At 37.4% G+C, this 22,825-nt stretch overlaps 1 protein-coding gene across 1 annotated transcript in view; it reads left to right on the top strand.

Moving 5' to 3' along the window:
• Positions 1 to 22,618, top strand: part of UGCG (UDP-glucose ceramide glucosyltransferase) — a 53,431-nt gene extending 30,813 nt beyond the window's left edge. The window contains exons 2-9 of the mRNA XM_006864670.1: positions 4,548 to 4,689; positions 11,937 to 12,039; positions 12,709 to 12,810; positions 15,329 to 15,441; positions 19,846 to 20,024; positions 21,062 to 21,148; positions 21,738 to 21,927; positions 22,368 to 22,618. Of these exons, the coding sequence (XP_006864732.1) occupies positions 4,548 to 4,689; positions 11,937 to 12,039; positions 12,709 to 12,810; positions 15,329 to 15,441; positions 19,846 to 20,024; positions 21,062 to 21,148; positions 21,738 to 21,927; positions 22,368 to 22,538 (1,087 nt within the window). The 3' untranslated portion in view covers positions 22,539 to 22,618. The remainder of the gene's footprint in view (positions 1 to 4,547; positions 4,690 to 11,936; positions 12,040 to 12,708; positions 12,811 to 15,328; positions 15,442 to 19,845; positions 20,025 to 21,061; positions 21,149 to 21,737; positions 21,928 to 22,367) is intronic.
• The last annotated feature ends 207 nt before the right edge of the window (positions 22,619 to 22,825 follow it).

The following is a 22,825-nucleotide window of genomic DNA, read 5'->3' as shown; positions in this document are numbered from 1 at the left end:
ACTTTGTGCCTTTATTGTACCTCATTTTTGGTAGCCAATGTCTAAGTTACCCATCCCTATCTACCCTGTGTACAGAGGGGGGGATAGCATTGATATTTGATGTGAAGACTCCTTCCCTCTCTGTTGGTATTTAGAGTTACTACCTCCAAGGAGCTCTGGTAGCGTAGTGGTTACGACTCGGGCTGCGAACCTTAAGGTCAGCGATTCGAAACTACCAGCTGCTCCACGGGAGGAAGATGAGGCTTTCTACTCCCGTAAAGATTTACACCCTCGAAAACCCTGTTCAGGGTCGCTATGGGTCGGAACCAACTCGACGGCACTTAACAACAACCTCCATGAATATAGGTCAAGTTCATCAAATTGTAGTAATTTACCTTTGTTTCCTTCATCAAAAATTGTTTTTTGTTATTTTTCAAATCTTCCTCTAGTCGAGTTCTGATTATCAAGCCATCGAGGCTAAGTCAAATGGGTACTGTCTGCAAGTTTGGGTGTTCTTGTGAATCTCCCCTCACTTCATATCAGCTTGATACTCTCAATTCTAGCCCTCTGTGGCTGTGTCCTGCCCCATGAGCTCAGGTGTCCCCATGTCTCACCACACTTTGGACCAACCAACCCTTCTTCTTCTCTCTCTCATCTCCAGGTCAACAGGAGTCTGTGGAACATGGTTGAACTCAGCCCATTTCTTCATTGTTACCTTTCCCCGTCTTCCACTTACCAGTAGACCAATGTGGTCGTCAGCAAGTTTACTTTCCTGCTCATGTGTTCCTTTGAATTTCAGTCTTAGAGGGGTGTTTATCGGAAGGGACTTGATTGCTTGTCTTGATGGTTTCCCTGGGAACAATTTGCTTGTAGTAGCCAGTCATACGGCCATTTTTGTTTTGGGTTTTTCTTGCTGGTCTTTCTTTGAAGATGTATATTCTGTTCCTTTAGCTGTTCCAGCTGGTCTGCTTGTCCTTTCTAGTGGGGATGTCCCATCTCAGAAGGTTCTGGATGTGGATATCCAGTTTGGCCAGCATCATTTGTTAAAAGAGATTTTCTCTTGCCCATTTTTTGATTACAACTCTTTGGAAAATTCACTGTTATTAGGTGGATGGATTTGATTTGGGTTCTTATTGCTGATCCAGTGTTCGTCTATATGTGTGTTGTTGTACAGTACTATGTACTGATACTATGACTGTATGATAGATTCTGAGATTTGGTAATGTGAGGCCTCTTACTTTGTTCTTCAATAATACTTTATTTATCTGGGGCGTCATTCCTTTCCTTATAAAGTTGGTGATTGGTTTTTTCCATCTCGTTAAAGAATGCTATTGGAATTTGGACCCAGGAGTGCATTATAGCTATAAATCACCGGGTAGCATTGATAATTTTCACAATGGTAAATCTTTCTGTCCATGAGCATGGTATGTTTTTCCATTTGTGTACGTTTCTTTTGGTTTCTTCGAATAGTGTTGTATAGTTTTCTTTGTATAGGTCTTTCATATCCCTGTTTAGATTTATTCGTAAGTATTTTATCTTATGTGAGCTAGTGTAATTAGTATCATTTTCCTGATTTCCTTTTTGAAGTTTTCTTGTTGGTGATGGTGTTGTTAAGTGCCATTGAGTTGCTACCTACTCATAGTCGCCCTGTATAGAGTTTCAGAGGAGCAGCTGGTGAATTTGAATCGCCAGCCTTGTTATGGTTCAAACTGACCTTATGGTCAAGTGTTTACCCTCCAGTGCCATACCAGGACTCTTTTGCTGTTGTTGTTAAGTGTCATCGAGTCAGTTCCAGCTCATAGTAACCCTGTATAAGTCTTCCCAGCAGCAGCCGGAGAGTTTCAACTTCTGACTTTGCGGTTCAAACTGACCTTGAAGTCAAGTGCTTATCCTACAACACCACACTAGGACTCCATAAAAATATATATGTTGTGCATATTTAAATGTATATGTGGCTTTATATTTTTTATGTATCAATTAAAATATCTCCTCTCAAAATAAATAGATCAAGACTGTAAACCAAGTATATGACAGGAAGGTGGAACTGGGATTCTATAGTATAGAACATGAAACTGAGAAACTGCCATACCTAGGATCTTAACAGAAAGCAAGTCACTCGTTCCAGGCTGATGGTGTAAATGGACATCCATGAGCAATCATGTGTCATGTTTCAATGTGATAGACTCATATTCATACAGTATACCTAATACAGAAACTCTAACCCAACATACTAAAAACTGGTTTGAAACCATTAACCTTCTGATCCCATCAGAGCTACTCATAAAGCTGACTCACTTGGAGGACTCACCACTGAGGCAACTTCTGAGACACTAAGTAAATGGACTGCTGATCACATTTTGAAAAGTACAGCTGAAGAGTGGTGGACCCATAACCACATCTAGGATTGCCTCCCTGTCCCTGTCCCCCACTCCCTTAGCAATCTAGGCATTCTGTATTGGGTGGGTTTCTCCATTTGTGAGAAATGGAGTAGTAATTATTTTTATGGTTATATGATTTTTAGACCACAGTCATCTTGTCTCTGTCATTGATCAGTGCCATCAAGTCAGTTCCAAATCATAATGACCCTATATTGGGTTTCCAAGGAGCAACTGGTGAGTTTGAACTGCTGACCTTGCTGGTAGGAGTCCAGTGCTTATCCTACAGCACCACACCAAGACTCCTTTGTCTTTTAGTCTTGTAAATGAACTTTGTCGATTCAATATTTTTCATAATCTACCGTGGACTGAGACTTTGGTAAACTACAATAAAAATGAATTATTGATCACATGCTTTGTTGTCACAGCATTGTTGACTTGTTATAACTATCAGTAAATTAAAAAACAAAAACAAAAAAACAACAGCTCATGAACCAGGCCTCACTCTGAGTAGTTGTTGTTGTTAAGTGCCATTGAGTCAGTTCTGACACATAGCAACCCTGTATAGGGCTTCCTAGGAGCAGCTGCTGGGCTTGAACCACTGACCTTGAAGTTCAAACTGACCTTGTGGTCCAGCACATTATCCCACAATGCTACCCTAGGATTTCCACACTCTGTGTAGCACTGCTATAAAGTGGTACCCCTTTATTTTTTGACATTTGGTATTATTAGATCAGAAATTGGTACAACTTTGTTCTTGAAATTTTCCGCATTAAATAAAAGGTTTTGTCCATTGTGAGTAACCTCTTTTTTCTATCTATAATAGTGTTTTTTATGGCTGTATCTCAAACATTAGGGTTTGCTGCAGCCCATTCCTGCTGGGAGTAAGCCTGTGGACAGCTGCTGCGGGTGATGGTACCAATGCATTTCTACTAGTCTTTCAGAGATGAATTACTCTGTCATCAAATCTGTCATACAGTGTCATACATTGATGTTGGTGTTTTGATCTTCCAGAAGATCTCATTGGTTGGTTTTCACACTTGAGTCAGGACTGTCATCTCGCTGGGTTGGTCTAGTCTCTAATTACTGTTGAGTGCTTTGAGATTTGCTTATGAGAAGTAGAAAGGAGACCTTTGGAGAAGTCTCTCTGCTGAGTGACAGTTCTTCCCTTTTTGTTGACAGTTTAACATAAACTAAGGCACCTTTTCTCTTCTCTAATTGCCATTGCTTCCCTTTGAATGGGCCCTGCAGTGAGAACCTTGGTCAGCTTATCTGTGAACTGTTGACACTGAAGCATTTTCTGGTGTCAGTAATAGACATTTTTCTTGTCATTGAGATTTTTTTCCTCATACCTTCAGCTTCCTCTGTCCTCCTATCATTCTGGGATTGTGATTCTTGGGAGTTCTGCTCATCATTCCATTTTCTTTTCTATGGAAACTGACTGGTACTTTTCTCAGTCATGTGTTGTCTGGACTGTTACAGAAATTAAGAATTTGTGATTGCCTTTCTGTATTCTTCTGGTGCAGATAGGGGCATTCCCCCCATTTTATAGTTCTTTGCTACTTCAGTGGCAATTTGAGGACAGCTGTGGACTAACGTTGTCATCTGTTTCTTTACCATGTATTTATTGAGTGACCAGCATTGTTCTAAGATTTGACAGCAGAGCAGTAAACAACATCCAAAGTTCTGGTCTGGATTGGCGCATTCACTCTGCTTACTTCTGATTTTCTTAAACTAGAAATTTAACCTGATTCTACTTCCATTCATTTTTACAGTTCCCTTTGTAGTTGTTGCTAAGTGCTATTGACTTGTTTCCACTCATAGCGACCCTGTATAAAGTTTCCAAGGAATAGCTGGTGGATTTGAACTGCCAATGCTGCAGTTAGCAGAGTTCCTTTGCTGTTGTTGTTGTTAAGTGCTGACAAGTTGGTTGTGACTCACAGCAACCCTGTATAGTGTTTCTGAGGCTGTAAATCTTTGTAGGAGCAGAAAGCCTCATCTTTCTCACATGAAGTAGCTGGTGGGCTTGAGCTGCCTACCTTGTGATTCACAGTCTAGTGCTTATCCTATGTTAATTAAAAAAAAAAAAATCTAAAACCAGAATTTGTACTGACTACTTGGTGCAGGCTTTATTTGAATTTGACACTAATATATGCTACAGAACTAATTTGTTGTATATCATTTGCTTTTTAGCCGGTTACACCTCAACAAGAAGGCAACGGACAAACAGCCATATAGCAAGCTCCCCGGTGTCTCTCTTCTGAAACCACTGAAAGGGGTAGATCCTAACCTAATCAACAATTTGGAAACATTCTTTGAGTTGGATTATCCCAAAGTAAGTACAGTGTATACTCATTATGAATGGGCTAGATCCTACTCTGATTTTCTCATGATAAATACAGAGTGGAGTTTTGACACAGTATAAACTGAAAATATTAAAAATATATTCTGGTATATCTGCTTTATAAAACTTAGGCTTAGTTGAACATGGAGGTGAGGGAGGAGTGTACATTTCTTTTCTAACCACTTCTGTGTCTAATGTAGAAATCTTTGAGTAAATTTCCCAGAAGTCGGAGATTGTTTACAATTGCCTGGTAGTTTGAGAGAGAGCTCTTGTTTCGTGAGAGTCAGATGTGAAGAATGGAAGAAGAGGCGGTGGGTGAGAAGGCAGGAATGTGACGCAGAATTCCTGCAACTACTGTGAATCTCCTTGGGAATCGGGTTTTTAAGCCAAGAATAAGTTATGGAAGTGTGGTAAGGCAGGGCTTCATCATACTTGATTTTGAATTTCTTTACTTTTTTGAGTTTTAATACTTTGATTGTATTGTTCACATCATTTATACAACCTGATAAACTTTTATCCGATTTATATCTGCAAACTCATTTTGCTTCTCCATTGACCAACTTCCAGTTTTCATGAGGAAGTATTTTTAATTATCTCTTGTTCACCTGTTAAAGTGCCATCTAGTTGGTTCTGACTCACACACCCTGATTGTATAGGATTTCTGAGGCTTAAAAATTTTTTTCCACAGGAGCAGAAAGCTTCATCTTTTCCCCCCGCAGGGCAGCTGATGGGCTCGAACCACCAACCTTGTGATTTTCAGTCCATGCTTATTATATAGCGTTACTATGCTCTCCATGTACCTGTGTTTTCTTTGAATAGTCCTTGATTTTTGCATTAATTACTGGTTTTTTAATTGTATATTTGAGACACTGCTTTTAAATAGGGCATTTAAAAAGGATGCTAGGGAGTCCTGGTGTGGCACTGTAGGATCGGCACTGGGCTGTTAACCACAGAATTAATTGGTGGTTCAAATCCACTCCTTGGAAACTCTATACAGGGCCACTATGAGTTGGAACTGACTCAACAGCATCTAACAGCAGCAGCCAATGACTTGTCAGAAAAATGGTCTTTCAATTTCTACCGGCTTGATTTTCAGTGCTGCTCATTTTCCCTTTGTGCAGTCTCTGTTTCCATGCCTCAATTTTTGCTATTTGGAGACTTTCCTCCTTTTTAGTTAGGACACTGTAGTATACGTACCACGTTTATGGTGACTGGTTTTCATGCTCTTATTTCCTTTCTTTTAGCCCTTATTTTTCTTGTTAGCACCGTTGAAAAGCTTGAAGAAGACAGATGTGATAACTTGATTGTTCTCTTATAAAGTATGTGAACATGTGTATCATTCAGTTATTATTTTTTTAATCTATTTGGAGTTTTTTAAAAAGCCTTTTCTTGTAATTTCTGTGAAAGTTTATAGAGCAAATTTGTTTCCTATTCAACAGTTCATAAACATTTTAATTCATGACATTCACTGTAATCCCGGCAGTGTGGAAGCAGTCTTCCTGCTTCCTCCCCATGTTTACCATTCCCAATCATCCTTTCCTTTTCCTTTCTGCCTTCGGAGCTTTATTCCTGGACTACTGTTGCCAGGGATAAAGCTCAGAAGGCAGGTTGACCATTGGAGCAGGTACCTTCTTGGTGTCATTGTTCACCTTGTAGACCTGTCTGTCGATTGGCTGAAAGTTGAGTCACAGGGTGAGTTCAGTGTCAGGCCTGGAGGCTGTCTAAAGACCACAGTCTCTGGGGTTCTAGCAGTCTTTATCAGGCCAGTAAGTCTGGCCCCTTTTATGATCTTGCATTTTGTTCCACATTTTTCTCCCATTCTATCCAGGACCTCCTGTTGTGATCCCTTTCAGAGTGGTCAGCAGTGGTAGCCAGGCACCATCTAGTTCTGGTCTCAGGGTTGTGGAGACTTGAGTATACGTTCTTCCTCTGGACTAATTATTTCCTTGCAGCTTTGATTTTCTTTATTCTTGATGTTTGTTAAGTGCCGTGGAGTCAATTCTAACTCACAGCGACCTGCATAGGGTTTCCAAGGAGCAGCTGGTAGATTTGAACCGCTGACCTTGTGGTTAGCAGCCCAGTGCTTATCCTACAGTGTTACATCAGGACTCTCACACATGGAGAGAGGCGAGTACTTGTAGCTTAGATGACCACTGACAAACTTTTAAGAACAGTCACTGTTCCTTAAAGTAGGTTACAGAACATTGTCTCAGTGAACTCTGTTATGCCAGTTGACCTTGTTGTCCCCCGTTGAATCATTTACGTGTATTAATTCAAAAATTAAATATGTTGTTTTTTAAAGATATAGTTTAATACAATTGATTTTTCAAACTGTAAATGCAAAATGTTGCCTTTTATAATTTGGAAAGAGTGATACAAATAAAGTTAATTATAAATTAAGCTTTGTAGTAAGGAAAAGTGGAAGAGTTTTCAGCTCTCCCTACCCTGTGAGCAGAGGTAGAGACAGAGCTTATTTATATGAATAAAAGCATATTTTTATTGATTATGAATAAATCTTAAGACATAGTTTAGAACAAGATGCATTTATATTTATGGAACTTAATTTCATATTTTCGTTTTTGACCACTCAACCACACTATAAACTTAATTATGGGATATTTGCATATTCTTGTGACGGGATAGTCACAGGATTTAAATGGTTGAGGAAGTTAGTGTGGGTTTTAGTTATAGAACGTGTGTTTTAAATGACCCTGAGAACATAGGCAAGGAGTCCTGGTGTGGCACTGTGGGTTAATGTGTCAGAATGCAGTCATTTGAACTGGAAGGTCGGTGGTTCAAGCTCATTAGCTGCTCCTTGGAAACCCTATAAAGGGTAGCTATGGGTCGGAATCGACTTGACGGCACTTAACAAGAACAACAAGAGCACATATATCCATTAATTAGGAACATTTTGAATGAATCAGTCTTCTGAATGAAGTTTTTTTTTTTTTCGGTGCAATTTAGAGTGATCTTAAGCTTGACTTTTCAGTTCTTTTTGCACTTATGTATTTGAGAAATTGTCATTGGTTAATAAGCAGGAAGCTGACTTCTGGTGTGGCGCTGTAGGATCAGCACTGGACTGCGAACCACAAGGTCGGTAGTTTAAACCCACCAGCTGTTGCTCAGAAGCCCTATACAGGGTCGCTATGAGTCAGAATCAACTCAATGGCATTTAACAGAAACAACAAGCAGAAAGCTACTTGAAAATCAACAGCTGCATATGTGGATTATTTTTAGTTTTTAATTATAAAGTTAGTTGTGTAAAGAGAAAATTTGGATTGCAAACAGAAAGAAAAGTGCAAAGTACTCCAGTTTAAAGGGAATTTTTTTATCTCATGGCATTTTATTTGCTTTTTATTTAAAAAAAAATTGTGTTTCATGTGAAAATTCGCACAGTTCCTACATGTATTGTCTCATGGCCTTGTTTACGTTCCGCACATGTGTCTATCAGCACTCTCACTCTTTCTACTCTGCTTTTCCCCATCCTTCCGGTTTCCCTGCCCCTCCTTGCCTTTTCATCTTTGCTTTTGGTTACATGTTGATTATATGGACTCATTTACTTGATTGTGGCACTGTGGGTTAATGAGCCAGACTGCAAAGTCGTTTGAACTGCAAGGTTGGCGGTTCAAGCTCACCAGCTAGCTGCTCCTTGGAAACCCTATACAGGGTCGCTGTGGGTTGGAACCTACTTGACGGCACTTCACAACAACAAGAAAGTTGATTGTTTAAGGAACATTCCTCATGAGTGTTTATTGTTTTATAGGCCAACCTGTTATTTGGCTGAAAGTTGACCTCTGGGAGTGGTTTCAGTCCAGGTTCAAAGGGTGCCTTAGGGCCATAATCTCAGGCGTTCCTCTAGTCTCTGTCAGTCCAATAAGTCTGGGTTTATTTTTTACTAATTTGATTTTTTTTTTTCTCTTCTCTTCAGTTTTCTCCCATTCTAACTGGCACCTTTTATTGTGTGCCTGGTCATAAATGTCAATGTTGATAGCCAAGCACCTTCTGATTTCTCTGGTCTCAGTCTAAAAGAGGCTGTGGCTCTTGTGGACCATTAGTTCCATGTTCTAATGTCTTCTTGAGTCTTTGGTTTCCTTCACTCTACTCTGCTCCAGAAGGAAGAAACCAATAGTTGTGTCTGATATGGCCACTCTGAAGTTTTGAAGACCCCAGATCTATTCACCAAAGTAGGGTGTAGCACATTATCTTTATGGATTGTTGTTGTTGTGTTGTGAAATACCACTGAGTCAGTTCCAACCCATAGTGACCCTTTAAAGGGTTTCCGAGGAGCAGCTGGTGAGCTTGAACCACTGACTTTGTAGTTCTAATGGCTTTGCAGACTGGCGCATTGCCGTTTTTCCCTCACTTCCCTTTATTGGTGATGAGCATGGTCACAAGATGGACATTATTAAAGATTTAGTCTTACTTGGATCCATAATTTGTGCTCATGGAAGCAGCAGTCATGAAATCAAGCAACTTAATGCAGTGGGCAAGGTCCCTAGTTTGAGGACTAAGGTGGGCTTGGCCCCTGCCATGGTATTTTCAATAGCTTCTTATACTTGTGAAAACTGGACAATGAATAAGGAAGACTGGATAATTGGTGCATTTGAATTCTGGTATTGACAAAGAATGTTGAATATACGTGGGACTACCAGAAAAACAAACACATCTGTTATGGAAGAAGTACAGCTAGAATAAATTCCTTAGAAGCGAGGATGGCAAGATTTAATACCTTGTACTTTGGACGTGTTATCAGGAAGGACTACTCCCTAGAAGAGAACATTATGCTTGGTAAAGTAGAAGGTCAAGAGAAAAGAGGAAGATACCCAAGGAGATGGATTGACACAGTGGCCACAACAATGGCCCCAAATATAATAGCTGTTGTGAGAATGGTCCAGAACCAGCCAGTGTTTAGTTCTATGTGTGTAGTTTTCCTCTGAGATGGAGCCCAATCAAAGGCATCTAACAGCAATCTTGATAGATTATCTAAAAGGACACAGGATAATTAGGAGGTTTTATTATTCAAAAGTTTTAAAAAGTGGATAAATGTATTGGTCAGAAAAAGGTCAGGAAAGTTAACTGAGGCATTTTCTTCCATCATAAAAATGTACTATGTACTTGCTCATTTTTTGTGGTAGCAAGGGCTGTCTGGGAGAATTTCACTGGAACACCTTACCTGTCCACCCTACAGCCCTGATCTTGCCCTTTCCGACTTCTTTTTGTTCCCCAAATTCTAAGAAACTTTAAAAAGAACATGATTTGAGTCACTCAAGAATACCAAAACTGCCATTTTGATGTCATGTAAATTTAGGAGCAAAGAATTATTTGGGAAAGGGATAGAAACACCACATTCAGAAGTGTATAGACGTAAATGGAGGATATGTCAAGAAACAGTAGTTTCACATTTTGTTGTTTTTGTTTTATAACGTTGCTCTGATTTGTTTGTAGCAATACTTTTTGACTTGTTCTCATGTATACTAGCCAAATAGTCATTGTGCTCAAAGGAATAATATAAACATTATACTTTTTATTTGTGTATGCTTAACAGTAGGAGTCCTGGTGTGGCACTGTAGGTTAATGCGTCAGGACTGCAAAGCCATTTGAACTGCAAGGTTGCCAGTTCAAGCTTACTAGCTGCTCCTCAGAAACCCTATACAGGGTCGCTATAGGTCAGAACTGACTTGATGGCACTCAACAACAACAACAATCAATAGAAATAAGTAAAACATACTATCATTTTATCTTTCCATTATCTGAGTTAGCCCACTATGACTTTAGACACTTAAATAGTTGTGTCCTTAGCTGTTTTAAAAATTATTTTTAATTGAATACTTTTTAAAATTACTTTTGAGATTGCATAGCTTTATTATTTTTCATGGACATAATTAATCTTTCTCATGTGTTTTAAAATGTTTAGCCAGTTTGGGCAAGAGAGGTTTTTTAGGAAAGTTGTCACTGAGTCAACAGGAATTTATCATACTGGTGGAAAAAATTATTACTTGGAATATATAGGCCACAAGATAGTATACTAACATTCTTGAATGTGAAAAAACAAACAAAACCTTAGGACACAACTATCTAGGTGTCTAATGGTATATCAGGCTAACTCAGGTAATGGAAAGATGAAATGAAATAATGTTTTATTTACTTCTACTGATAAACATAAGGCAGGCTCTGGTAGTCTACTGATTACGAATCGGGCTGCTAACCTTAATGTCAGCAGTTCCGTGGGAGAAAGATGAGGCTTTCTGTTCCTGTAAAGATTTACAGCCTCGGAAACCCTGTACAGGGTCACTATGAGTTGGAACCGACTCCACGGTACTTAACAACACAAACATTGATAAGCATACTCAAAATACTGTAATATTTATAATGCCTTTGAGAACAATAATAAATGACTATTTTACTAATATATGGAGTCCTGGTGTGGTGTTGCAGGTTAATGTGCTGGACTGTAATGTCGGTTTGAACTGCAAAGTTGGTGATTCAAACTCACCAGCTGCCCCTTGGAAACCCTATACAGGGTCACTATGAATCAGAACCGACTCGACAGCACTTAACAAGGGTTTAGTTCAAGATTTTACAAATTTGTCACAGTCACCCCATAAATTCTGATTCAGAAGTCTAAGAATAGAACCTTGGTATTCTCTATTTTTAATAAATGTTCCAGGGTAAGTTTGACACAGACAGTCAAGTGCTAAGAAATAATTTTCTTAATTTACTATCAGAGACTAAAATGAGCACTAGCTGAGCTGAATGAATTCCTGGCTGGGTGTTTTTGTAGTTGCAATGCTAAGCATGCTTTTCAGGATGGTTCATTTTTCATCAAATCAAATACATCTCATGTTTAAAAATTAGTATGCAACAACAATATCTAATCTTAACTGTCTTTTTTTTATGTGAAGACCTTAGAATAGCCCTTTAAAATTATTAAAATGACCTTTGATATGTAATTTATAGCACTTTTAACAGGTAATACTGAGTTCAGATACAATGCTTCTAGACCATGGAGACTATGTTTATTTTGTTTGCTCTCCATTCCTTCTTTCTCCCTATTCTGGAGAAACTGCTCTCAATTAAAGCAGCATTTGTTATTACAAATGTTTGTACCTATTATGAATATGCTCTTAACCTTTAATCTCTGGGCATACAAATGCTTGCTTTTCTAATCAGTAAATGTTAAGTGATAAATGCTTAGTTTTTAAAGAGGTTGATTGACATAAAATATGTTCTTTAACTAGTATGAAGTACTCCTTTGTGTACAAGACCATGATGATCCAGCCATTGATGTATGTAAAAAGCTTCTTGGAAAATATCCTAATGTGGATGCTAGATTGTTTATAGGTAAGTAACAAATTCTTCAGTAACTATTTTTTTTTTAATACGTAGTATTAAGTATAAGGCACCTGAAAACAAATCATCTCTATAGTAAACTGTCGGTTACGTAAGGAGCTGGCTACCCAGTGAACTCATTAGCATATTAAATTATTGGTGTAGTGAAAGGTATTTATAACTTTTTCAGAAAACATGTTATAAAAATAAAGTTTTTATTTTTCATATCTGGGATTAACAAAATGACAAAACAAATTACTTAAATTATGTTACACCTATCACTGGAGACGCTGCCATTTTTGTTTAATATTTTCAGTGTGTGGCCTTTCTATAGTTCTATTGACTATGATTGAGAATTAGTGACAAAATTCACTTACTTTATTATAAGAGTAATTCTATAAAAGCCTATAAGCTTTTTCTAAAGATGTAAAGAGGGATATTTGGCATTAAATATTGATTCATATTTACTATCTATTAATGTAAGGCAATTCAAGGATAAACAACATAATTCTCCTTATGGGGAAAAATATAAAGATTTAGGGAATGTAAAGAATAATGTGAGAGTGTATTAGTGTAATTATTAAAATGTGTGGCTGCTGTCACTTCTTCCTCCCCTGTATCTATGTAATAGAAAGTATCTTTAATGGTCTATCTCTCACTTCTGTGTTTTTACATTTTCAGGTGGCAAAAAAGTTGGCATTAATCCTAAAATTAATAATTTAATGCCAGGATATGAAGTTGCAAAGTATGATCTTATATGGATTTGTGATAGTGGAATAAGAGGTAAGATTTGTTCTTATTTATTTTATGAAGGTGACTCTCTAGGATAGCACTGAAATGTGAACCACATGGTTGGCAGTTTGAACCTGCAGCTGTGCTGGCCCCCACAAAGAGTTACAGCTTTGGAGACCCTGTACATAGTCACTATGAGTCAGAAGTGACTCCACAGCTCTTAACAACAACAACTTATTGATAAGGACTCCTGATGTGGTGCTGTAGGCTGAGCACTGAATTTAACCACAGGTTAACAGTTCAAACCCACCAGCTGCTCTTTGAGAATCCTATAAAGGGTTCCTTTGCTATAAAGGGTTACTTTGAGTCAGAACTAACTCAGTGGCTCTTAACAACATTTATTGATAAGATACCAGAAACAATATGAAAATATGTTTGTTGTTTATTTTTGTTTGCTTAATTAATCAGTTATCTTAGCCTTATTTCATGGTAATGAATTATAATAAGATTGTGGTTTTTTACAAACTAACCTAGAATTACATGTTAAAAAACATAAGTCATATTCCATTATATAGCTTACAAGTTCTTTCTTTGAACTTTGCACTTGTTTGTGTTATTCTTTATCTTTTACTTTAATCTCTGTGGCTAGAATAATATAGTGTCTCACATAAGGAAATGGAAATCAGAGGTGTGTATTTTACTAGAATACATATTTAACTTTATTAGAATATATAAGGAGACTTCAAGCATTGGAATTAAAGATACTGGGATTTTTCTACGAACTTTTTAGTTCGTAGGCCTGTCATCTAGTTGGCTTTTTATAAGGGTGATGTCATTTATCACTTAAATATTCATATGTTGTTGTTAAGTGCCATTGAGTCAGTTCTGACTCTACAGCTGTATGTAGGGTTTCCAAGGAGTGCCTGATGGATTTGAACTGCCGACTTTGATTTGCAATCTAGTGCTAAAACTACAGCGCCACACCAGTTCAAATATTTTTATATATATTTATATATTAATGAAGGAGCTCTGGTAGCGTAGTGGTTACAAATTGGGCTGTTAACCTCAAGGTCAGCAGTTCAAAACTACCAGCTGTTCCGCGAGACAAAGATGAGGCTTTCTGCTCCTGTAAAGATTTACAGCCTCGGAAATCCTGTGCAGGGTGACTATGAGTCAGAACCGAATCCATGGTACTTAACAACAACATGTATCTTAATGAAGGCCTGGTATAGGACTGCGGGTTGACGTGCTGGATTGCAAAGTCAGTTTGAACCTCAAGGTCATTGGTTCAAGCTCACCAGAAGCTCCTCAGAAACCCTATACAAGGTCACTATGAGTTGGAACTGACTTGATGGCACTTAACAATAACAACAAAATATATATTAATGGAGTCCTGATGTGGCACTATGGGTTAATGCTCTGGACTGCAAAGTTGGTTAAAACCACAAGGTCAGCGGTTCAAGCTCCCAGCTGCTCCTCAGAAACCCTATACAGGGTCGCTATGATTCGGAACCAACTCAACAGCACTTAACAACATATATATTAATAGAGTCTTGGTGTGGCACACTGGATCAGCATTGAACTGTGAACCACAAGGTTGGCAGTTCACATCCACTAGCCACTCCCTCCAAATACTATATAGGATTGCTATGAGTCGGAACTGACTTGACAGCACTTAATAACAACAACATATCATGTTGTACTTAACGTTAACTTCATTGTTCTCTAATCCTTTTATAGGCTGATTATCTCAATCTTAACTGAGAACGAGGTTTCAGAACCTCAACATTCCTTACATTTTGTGCTGGAGAATTCTTTGTGAGGACTGCCCTGTGCATTCTAGGATGCTTAGCAGCACTCATATCTAATGTCGGCCATATGCTAGTAACACCCCTCATCCGTACCCCAGCCTTTGACAACCCAAAATGTCTTGACATTGCAAAATATTCCCTAGAATGTAAAATTACCCAAAGTTGAGATCCACGGCCCTAAAATATACATATTTAAGTATTTAAGGTCCAAATGCCCTTTGTTTTATATGAGAGGGATTCACAAAGTTCATGGGTAAATGGAATTAAAAGATAATGAAAATTTTTCATAAACTTTTTAAAGCCTCGTATAATGGATTCTGTTCTTCAATAATTGAAAGGCATTAAAAATTAGCCATATAAAATTATATGAAATGTTGGCTATTTGAAAATTGGACAGTGACTTATTTTGTTATTTTTAAATAAAAATTTGAAAACTAATAGTATAGCCCTCCTATTAATGAAGCCAAACCATTACAAATCAGTTAACTCATGATTAGAGATTTGGCTCGTTCTCCACATTTGTGGTCTTAAAGTATTTGCTGTTGTATTATACTTGCTATGTTTACTGTGTACAGATCTTGGTCAAATGCAATCTCATTCTGTTCTGATTAGCAGTTCTCAGAAAGTTGATTAAGATTCATTAATGTTCAAAACTATTTAACAATAATTCATAAAATAGATTTTACACTAATGGGCATTTTACTAAAATTTGTTTCTCCCTTCCCCACCCCAACCCACTTTTTTTTTTTTTTTTCCAGTAATTCCAGACACACTTACTGACATGGTTAATCAAATGACAGAGAAAGTAGGCTTGGTTCATGGGCTGCCTTATGTAGCAGACAGACAGGGCTTTGCCGCCACATTAGAACAGGTAAGTATGGTGGTCATAAGTGTACTGTTAACAGATTCCTAATCTCAAAGCAGTTTGAGGCTATTATAAAGGTAAGAGTTGGAAATGTAGTAAGTTTCTTTGGAAGCCTGTTGGGTACTAGAATCTTCAAGTTCAGAATAGCTGTTTTCATTAGTGCGTAAATTCTTGTACCCTCTGGAGTCACTCCCTGGCAGTGAATAAATGTGCAAAGGAAGTGTTCTGTGATGGTATTCCAACTGAACACAGTGTGTTATTTTTCCTTATGGTCCTATTGTGTACTTCTGGAGTTCAGTTCTAGACTTGACTATCTGATTATCTCCATCTACATCAACAAAAGCCATTATATAATTTATTTGAATGTCTTTTAAAGATGTCTAATAATTAGCTTAAAGGAGCTCTGGTAGCGTAGTGGTTACGAAATTGGTCTGCTAACCTCAGGGTCAGCAGTTCGAAACTACCAGCCGTTCTGTGGGAGAATGATGAAGCATTTTGCTCCCATTAAGATTTACAGCCTCAGAAACCCTGTTCAGGGTCACTATGAGTCAGAACCGACTCCACGGTAACTTAACAACAACAATAATTAGCTGAGAAACTTATTTTTGTATTTCTCTTCAGATGTAAAAGAAATATAAACTTGAATATGGAGAAGTATAAATTCTGCCCCAAACCCAACCATTTAGAAGTTTTTAAAAAAGCATTTTGGTAGTTGGGATTCTTTTTTTCTATGTACCTTGTACAACACATAGTTGAGATAGTACTGTATAAGCATTTTGTATCATTTCTTAAAACACATTTAATAAGCTTTCCCCATATCATTACTAATTTTTTTATAAAGTGAACTTTTCTTGGCTTTTTCAAGATATGTGTGTCCTATAAATGACCCTACTGCCATTGCTTTCCGGTTAAACATTTAAGGGGAAACCTTCTTTTAATGTTACAAAGGAAGGATATATGTTTTTAGTCTTTATATGCAAGGGTAAGTCAAAGCCTATTGCTACAAGGGTTCTAATACACACATCCAAAGGTCTGTTCCAAACAAAGCATGTTTAAATATGTCTCTGGGACTGCTGACAAGCTCAGTAATACGAAGGAGACAGTGGACGTATCGAAAAGGCTTCAAAAATTTCATGGAAAGTGGAATTGAAAGATAGTATAACTCTTCCACAAACGTTTTAAAGCCATTTCAGACATTTGTCTTAATCTTGTTGGGTGCCTACAACAACAACAAAAAAGGCCCAATCATAACAGACTTCTGAGGGGATCTACTAGTCCATTTAAAAAATCAAGGCAAAAAACCATGGTTACACTTTTTGAGATTCCCAAGGGTACTTTTTTTTTTTTTTTTAAATGTTTTATTGTGAATTACATGAGAGTTTACATGGGAGAACATTAGCTTTACATTCATCCTATCGTATATCATTTCATTGCCATGGTTACAATCCCCTCCATACATCATCAACCAACCAAAGGGTAACCCCCCACAAGCCTGCCCTTTGGTCATCAGCACAGAGCCCCTCTCCCTCCCTGGGTCTAGAGTCCCCAGCTGCTCCATCTCTCCATGTCATCGTCTCTGCCTACATCTCTGGCGTCACTGTTTCTCTGGGTAGAGTCCCACACTTCATTATTCTCCCTTGATGGTCTCAGGAACCTCGTGTCCTGGACTGCGTAGTCAATCACTCCCCTCCTTTTGCTGCAAAACATCTACCTTTACATTTCCGACCCTCACAGTCAGTCCTGATAGCAATTATTCACTATTGTATCACAAGAGACCTATCCCCATCTCCTTTCATCAGCCCAGTCCAGACAGATTGATTACTACTCAGTGGAGATTCTACCTTCCTCCGTGCCCTCTGGATCTAGGCTCCCTCTTGAAAGCTTGTAAGCCAGTCACTTCTTGCCTTTGTAGCCCCCTCCCCCCATTTTGGGTAGCCAGTGTCCAAGTTGCCCATCTCTGTCTACTCTGTATGGAGGGCGTGGGAATGATCGTTGCTGTGAAGTTTGTTCCCTCTTTTGAGCTACTGCATCAAATTCATCAAATTGTATCAGATTACTCTTTTTTTTCCTCTTCTTTCTCTAGTTGAGCTCTGATCATCCAGCCATTGAAGTCAGGTCAAGTGGGTATTATCTGCAAATGTGGGTGTTCTTATGCATATGCCCTCTCTTCTTATCAGCTGGACACTTCACTCTCCACTCTAGTCCTCTGTGGCTATGTCATTGACTCTGGGCCCAAGAGTCCCCAAGTCTTGCCACACTGCTGGCCAACCAGGTCTCCACCCGAGTTCACAGGAGTCTATTGAATGAAGGTTGTAGGGCTTAGCTCACAGCTTCATTGCTTACTCTTCATTTCTCTTACTTCCCTTTATCAATGACGAATGTGGTCACCAATCAGAGCTCATGTCTGCTCGTGTGTTCCCATTGCGTTTTAGTCTTGGAAGGGAGTTTGCCCTGAGGGGACCCAACCAATTGCTTTGATGTCTCCTGGGCGAGCAACTTACTTGTTCTTGTAGTAATCTTTCAGACTGCCATTATTATTTTGTATTTTTCCTGTTGGTCTTTCTTTCAAAAAGTATCTTTTATTCTTCTAGCAGCTCCAGACTGGTCTGCTTGTCCTTTCAAGTAGAAATTTCCCACCTCAGAAGATTCTGGATGGAGTTTAGGATTCCACCTGTGGTCTTATGTAATGCAGAGGCTCCACAGGAAGCCTCTTTTACTGGGCATGTTGTAGCCCCATTTTAAGTGTTCCAAACAGTTATAGGCAGAAGACGGACTTATAAGCTTTCTGTGGTGATATTTCTGACTATTCCTTTCTTTTCCCCAAGGGGTTCTCTTGATAGATTTTCTCAAAGGACACAGAAAAGTCATGGGGACCTATTATGAAGAAGTTTTAAGAAATTTGAAAACTGCATTGGTGAGAAAATGGCTAGGAAAGTTGCACCAAGGAAAATTTTTTCCCATCACTGCAATGTACCTGCTTATTCTTCTAGGGTAGCAAGGGCTGTCCTGTGAGAATTTCATTGGAAAGCAGAAGCTCATCCACCTTACAGCCCTCATCTTAGCTCTTCAGACTTCTTTTTGTTCCCCAAACTCAAAAACACAGAAGAGGAACATTGATTTGAGTCCCTCAAGGATGCTCAAGCTGCCGTTTTGGTATAAATCAAGGAACAAAGAATTCTTCAGGGATGTATTAGAGAGATGGAAACACCATCTTTGAAAGAGCATAGATCTAGATGGGAGATAACGCTGAGAAACAGTAGCTTCACATATTGTTGTTTTTGTTTAATTGAGATTTCTGTGGTTTTATAGCAATATTTTTCTTACTAACCCTTGTATATATTGTCTTGCTTTTAATTAATCTTTAATTATATTATATTGAACTACAATCTGATGATTGCTACAGATCTAAGTGGGCGGAGGGGGGGAGAGTAAAGGTACACTGACCATTGGCAACTTTAATTATGAGCTGTTTCTGAATATTGCTTAGCAGTGCATTTGTTTTGCTGCAAAAAATCATTAGTCTTAGATACCAGAATTTTTGGCTAGTAAAAGAAACAAAAGCTGTTTTAAAATTAGATGTAGTATGTTCTTATTTATCGCAGAATCCTTTTGTTTTTGTTTTTGTTTTAGAAAAAAATTTCCAAGTTGTATATGTCACTGATAAACAAAAGAATACATTCACTCTCTTTGTTGAAGTTTAATCTTTACAAGTCACTGTGCCCTACTTACAGTGAATAGAGATAGGTCAGAAGAATTGTTGTTGATGACCATGTTTTTCTACCATTGATTTAGCATCTTACATATCTCATGACTTCATAGAGGGAAGGGGCAGTAAGAGGGGAAATGCTCATAGAACATTAGTACTTGTCTTGTTTATTTAAAGAAACACACTGAAAATAAAATTGGGATAACTGGGAAGAAGTTTAGTGATTCTGGGCCAGGAAGCTTCTAGCTATGATAGGATACAAGAAAGGGAATTAAAAAACAAAAGCAATTAGTTGATATACCATATATTACTTTTTATGTTATATGTATATATTTCAATGAACATCTTAAAGACAAGATACAGTAAACATTTTATGTCAAAAATGAGTGATATTTTTATGTTATTTACCATCCAAATTGAATCACACATTTTTAGGAAAGACTGTATTTATTATTAAATAGAATATGCTTTAGCTTCCTATAGAAGCAGATACTTCTTTTTAATGACGATAATTACAAAAATAGTCAATCAAATAAATTACTGACTGCCTATTGTAGTATGTAAACATGATTACTGTATATTACTTTTTATTCAGGATATTCACTCAGTAACATTTAAAAACAATTCATTAGAAAAAAGTGTATATACACTATACTTTTAACATAAAACTCTACTTTTATATGTATGTATTTTTTTTTGGCCAGGTATATTTTGGAACTTCACATCCAAGGTCCTATATCTCTGCCAATGTAACCGGTTTCAAATGTGTGACAGGAATGTCTTGCTTAATGAGAAAGGATGTATTAGATCAAGCAGGGGGGCTTATAGCTTTTGCCCAGTACATTGCTGAAGATTACTTTATGGCCAAAGCAATAGCAGATCGGTAAGACAAACTTCTGTTGGTTTATTCTATTTGCTAAACCCATGCTGCTAGAACAATTTGATTTTATATTTTGCAAATGAATACAGAGTAGATTAATATACAGAATATTTTCATATTAATCATTCAGATACATATTAATGAAAACAAATGTTCTGATTCTTCATATTCTTTGAATGAATATGGTTTGAAATAATTGAAAGGGGACTTCTGTGATTGTGAATTTTCTTTAGTTAATTACATTTCTACGTGTTTTAGAAGAATTAAAAAGATAAGTACAGTTATAAGCCAAACTTAAAAAGTTAAATAATATCATTTCAAAAATTTTAATTTCTCACTTAATGATTCAGATGGTTAATGCGACATTTCTTTATCACAAAATGATACTTGCCTTGTATGATAATTAACTAAAAAATGTGCTTAAGTATGTTTTTAAAATTCTCTAATGATGGTGTTCATGGATTCATGGTTTATAGTGTCATTAATGAGCTAACAACATAGTGCCATTTTTGTTTACATTCTTGCTGAGTAGTCACCCTCATACACTTCTTTTGTTGGGGTGGGATTAATAATCATCATGGAGTCCTGGTATGGTGCTGCTGTAGAATAAGCACTGGCCTGTGAACCACAGGGTTGGCAGTTCAGAATCATAAAGCTCTAGAGGGTCACTATGAGTCAGAACCGACTTGATGCAATTAACAATAACAGTAATAATCAGGGACTAAAACAATTAATACAGAACATTCTCCATTTTGTACTGTCAGAATGACTATAAGTTTCTTAAACCATAAAGTAAGAAGGTTATTGATCCTCCTAGCTCTTAAGATGTAACTATGCTATTGGCCAGCATAATTGCTAAAACATCTATAAGTGCAATAAACCATACGTAGTGTAAGAAAACTGAGGACTGGGTTCACTCTGAACACCAGCAATTACTTATTCTTTACAGTGATGAATAAACACATGACCAGTCATGCTTGCATGTGTTCATTGAGTTTGTTCATCATCATCGCTCATTTTAATGTTATCTTAATTTTCAGAGGTTGGAAGTTTGCAATGTCCACTCAAGTTGCAATGCAAAACTCTGGCTCATATTCCATTTCTCAGTTTCAATCCAGAATGATCAGGTAAATCAACTGTCTGCCTTCTTATTTGTACTTTGTTGAAAGAAAGGTGGTGAGGGGCATAAATGTTACATAATAGTCTAACTTGGTAAAATAAAAATATAGAGGTCAGATGTTTGCTTAATTCCAGAAGAAAGTTTCCTTTCTTCTCTATTAAAATAAATGTTCTGTCTAAATATATTTTCTCTGATGTGCTGCACTAAAAGCATACAGAACAGAGATGTTGAGGCTTTAATTCTAACTTTTTTCCACTGTAATTTTTTTTTTAAAGCTTTATGTATTTATTTATGTTTATCAGAGTGTAGGCTATTGGACTCCTGGTGTGGCACTATAGGATCAGCATTGGACTGTGAACCATAATAAGGTCAGCAGTTCAAAAACCCACCAGCTGCTTCTCGGAAACCCTAAACAGGGTTGCTGTGAGTCAGAACCGACTCTTAACAACAATGACAATGATTTAAATTAAAACACAAGAGTTTAATAACATGCTTTAAAGAGGGATGAACTTTATGGTTAAAAGAGTTGAGGAGAAACCCTTGATGACTCTTGAAATCAGGCTCTGTTCTCTAAGAGAATGTCTTCTTCTTTTTAGGTGGACCAAATTGAGAATTAACATGCTTCCTGCTACAATAATCTGTGAACCAATTTCAGAATGCTTTGTTGCCAGTTTAATTATTGGATGGGCAGCCCACCATGTATTCAGATGGGATATTATGGTATTTTTTATGTGTCATTGCCTGGCATGGTTTATATTTGACTACATTCAACTCAGGGGTGTCCAGGTATGTGGAAAGGCTGGCAGTTGTTTGGTGGAACTGAAACTATTTTAATTCAGAAGAGGTTGAAAAAAATCTCTGTGAACCAATCATCACATGAAGGTTAATATTAGGTTTAAACATTACTTTTGTAATGGAATGTTGATGCAAAACAACTTGACTAGCAACTTTCCGTTGGTTATCAAAATCACTTTTAGGAAGACTCTAAACAATGATGTTAAACAAACCAAAGAGCATTTAAGAATAATTTGGGATAAGCTTCTACTAGGTTGCTTCTATTCATAATTAACATTTTCCTAAATGGCAGTTAAATTATCTAAAGACACAGAGTTGATTTTATGTCATAAACTTGGGAGAGTGAAATCAAAGAATTATATGTTTTAGTTGATTTTTAGTTTGATGGTCAGTAGATTAATTTTCTTTTTCATTTTTTTTTTAATTCCTAGGGTGGCGCACTGTGTTTTTCAAAACTTGACTATGCTGTTGCTTGGTTCATCCGTGAATCTATGACAATATACATTTTCTTGTCAGCATTATGGGACCCTACTATAAGCTGGAGAACTGGCCGATACAGATTGCGCTGTGGGGGCACAGCAGAGGAAATTTTAGATGTATAACTACAGCTCTGTGACTGTATATCAAGGAAAAAAGAGAAGTATTAATAAATTATGTTTATAGAAATGCTTTTAAAGATCTACCTTCAATAGTTTTATCACATGTATGTTTTGGTAACTGTTCTTTAATTTATTTTGCATGGCACTTGCATCTGTGAGAGAAAAAAAAAATACAAAAAAAAAAAACCACATCTCTGGTCTTAGCCAAATGGTTCACTTTATTTTGTGGGAGTAGAGAATCAAGAGAATTGGTTCTAAGAACCTGGGTTTGTTTTGTTGTTGTTGTCTGT

The sequence above is a fragment of the Chrysochloris asiatica genome, unplaced genomic scaffold (assembly GCF_000296735.1).
Source record: "Chrysochloris asiatica unplaced genomic scaffold, ChrAsi1.0 scaffold00069, whole genome shotgun sequence".
Lineage (NCBI taxonomy): Eukaryota > Metazoa > Chordata > Mammalia > Afrosoricida > Chrysochloridae > Chrysochloris > Chrysochloris asiatica.
Note: the sequence above shows the minus strand (reverse complement) of the source record. Positions and strands in the feature narration are given on the sequence as shown.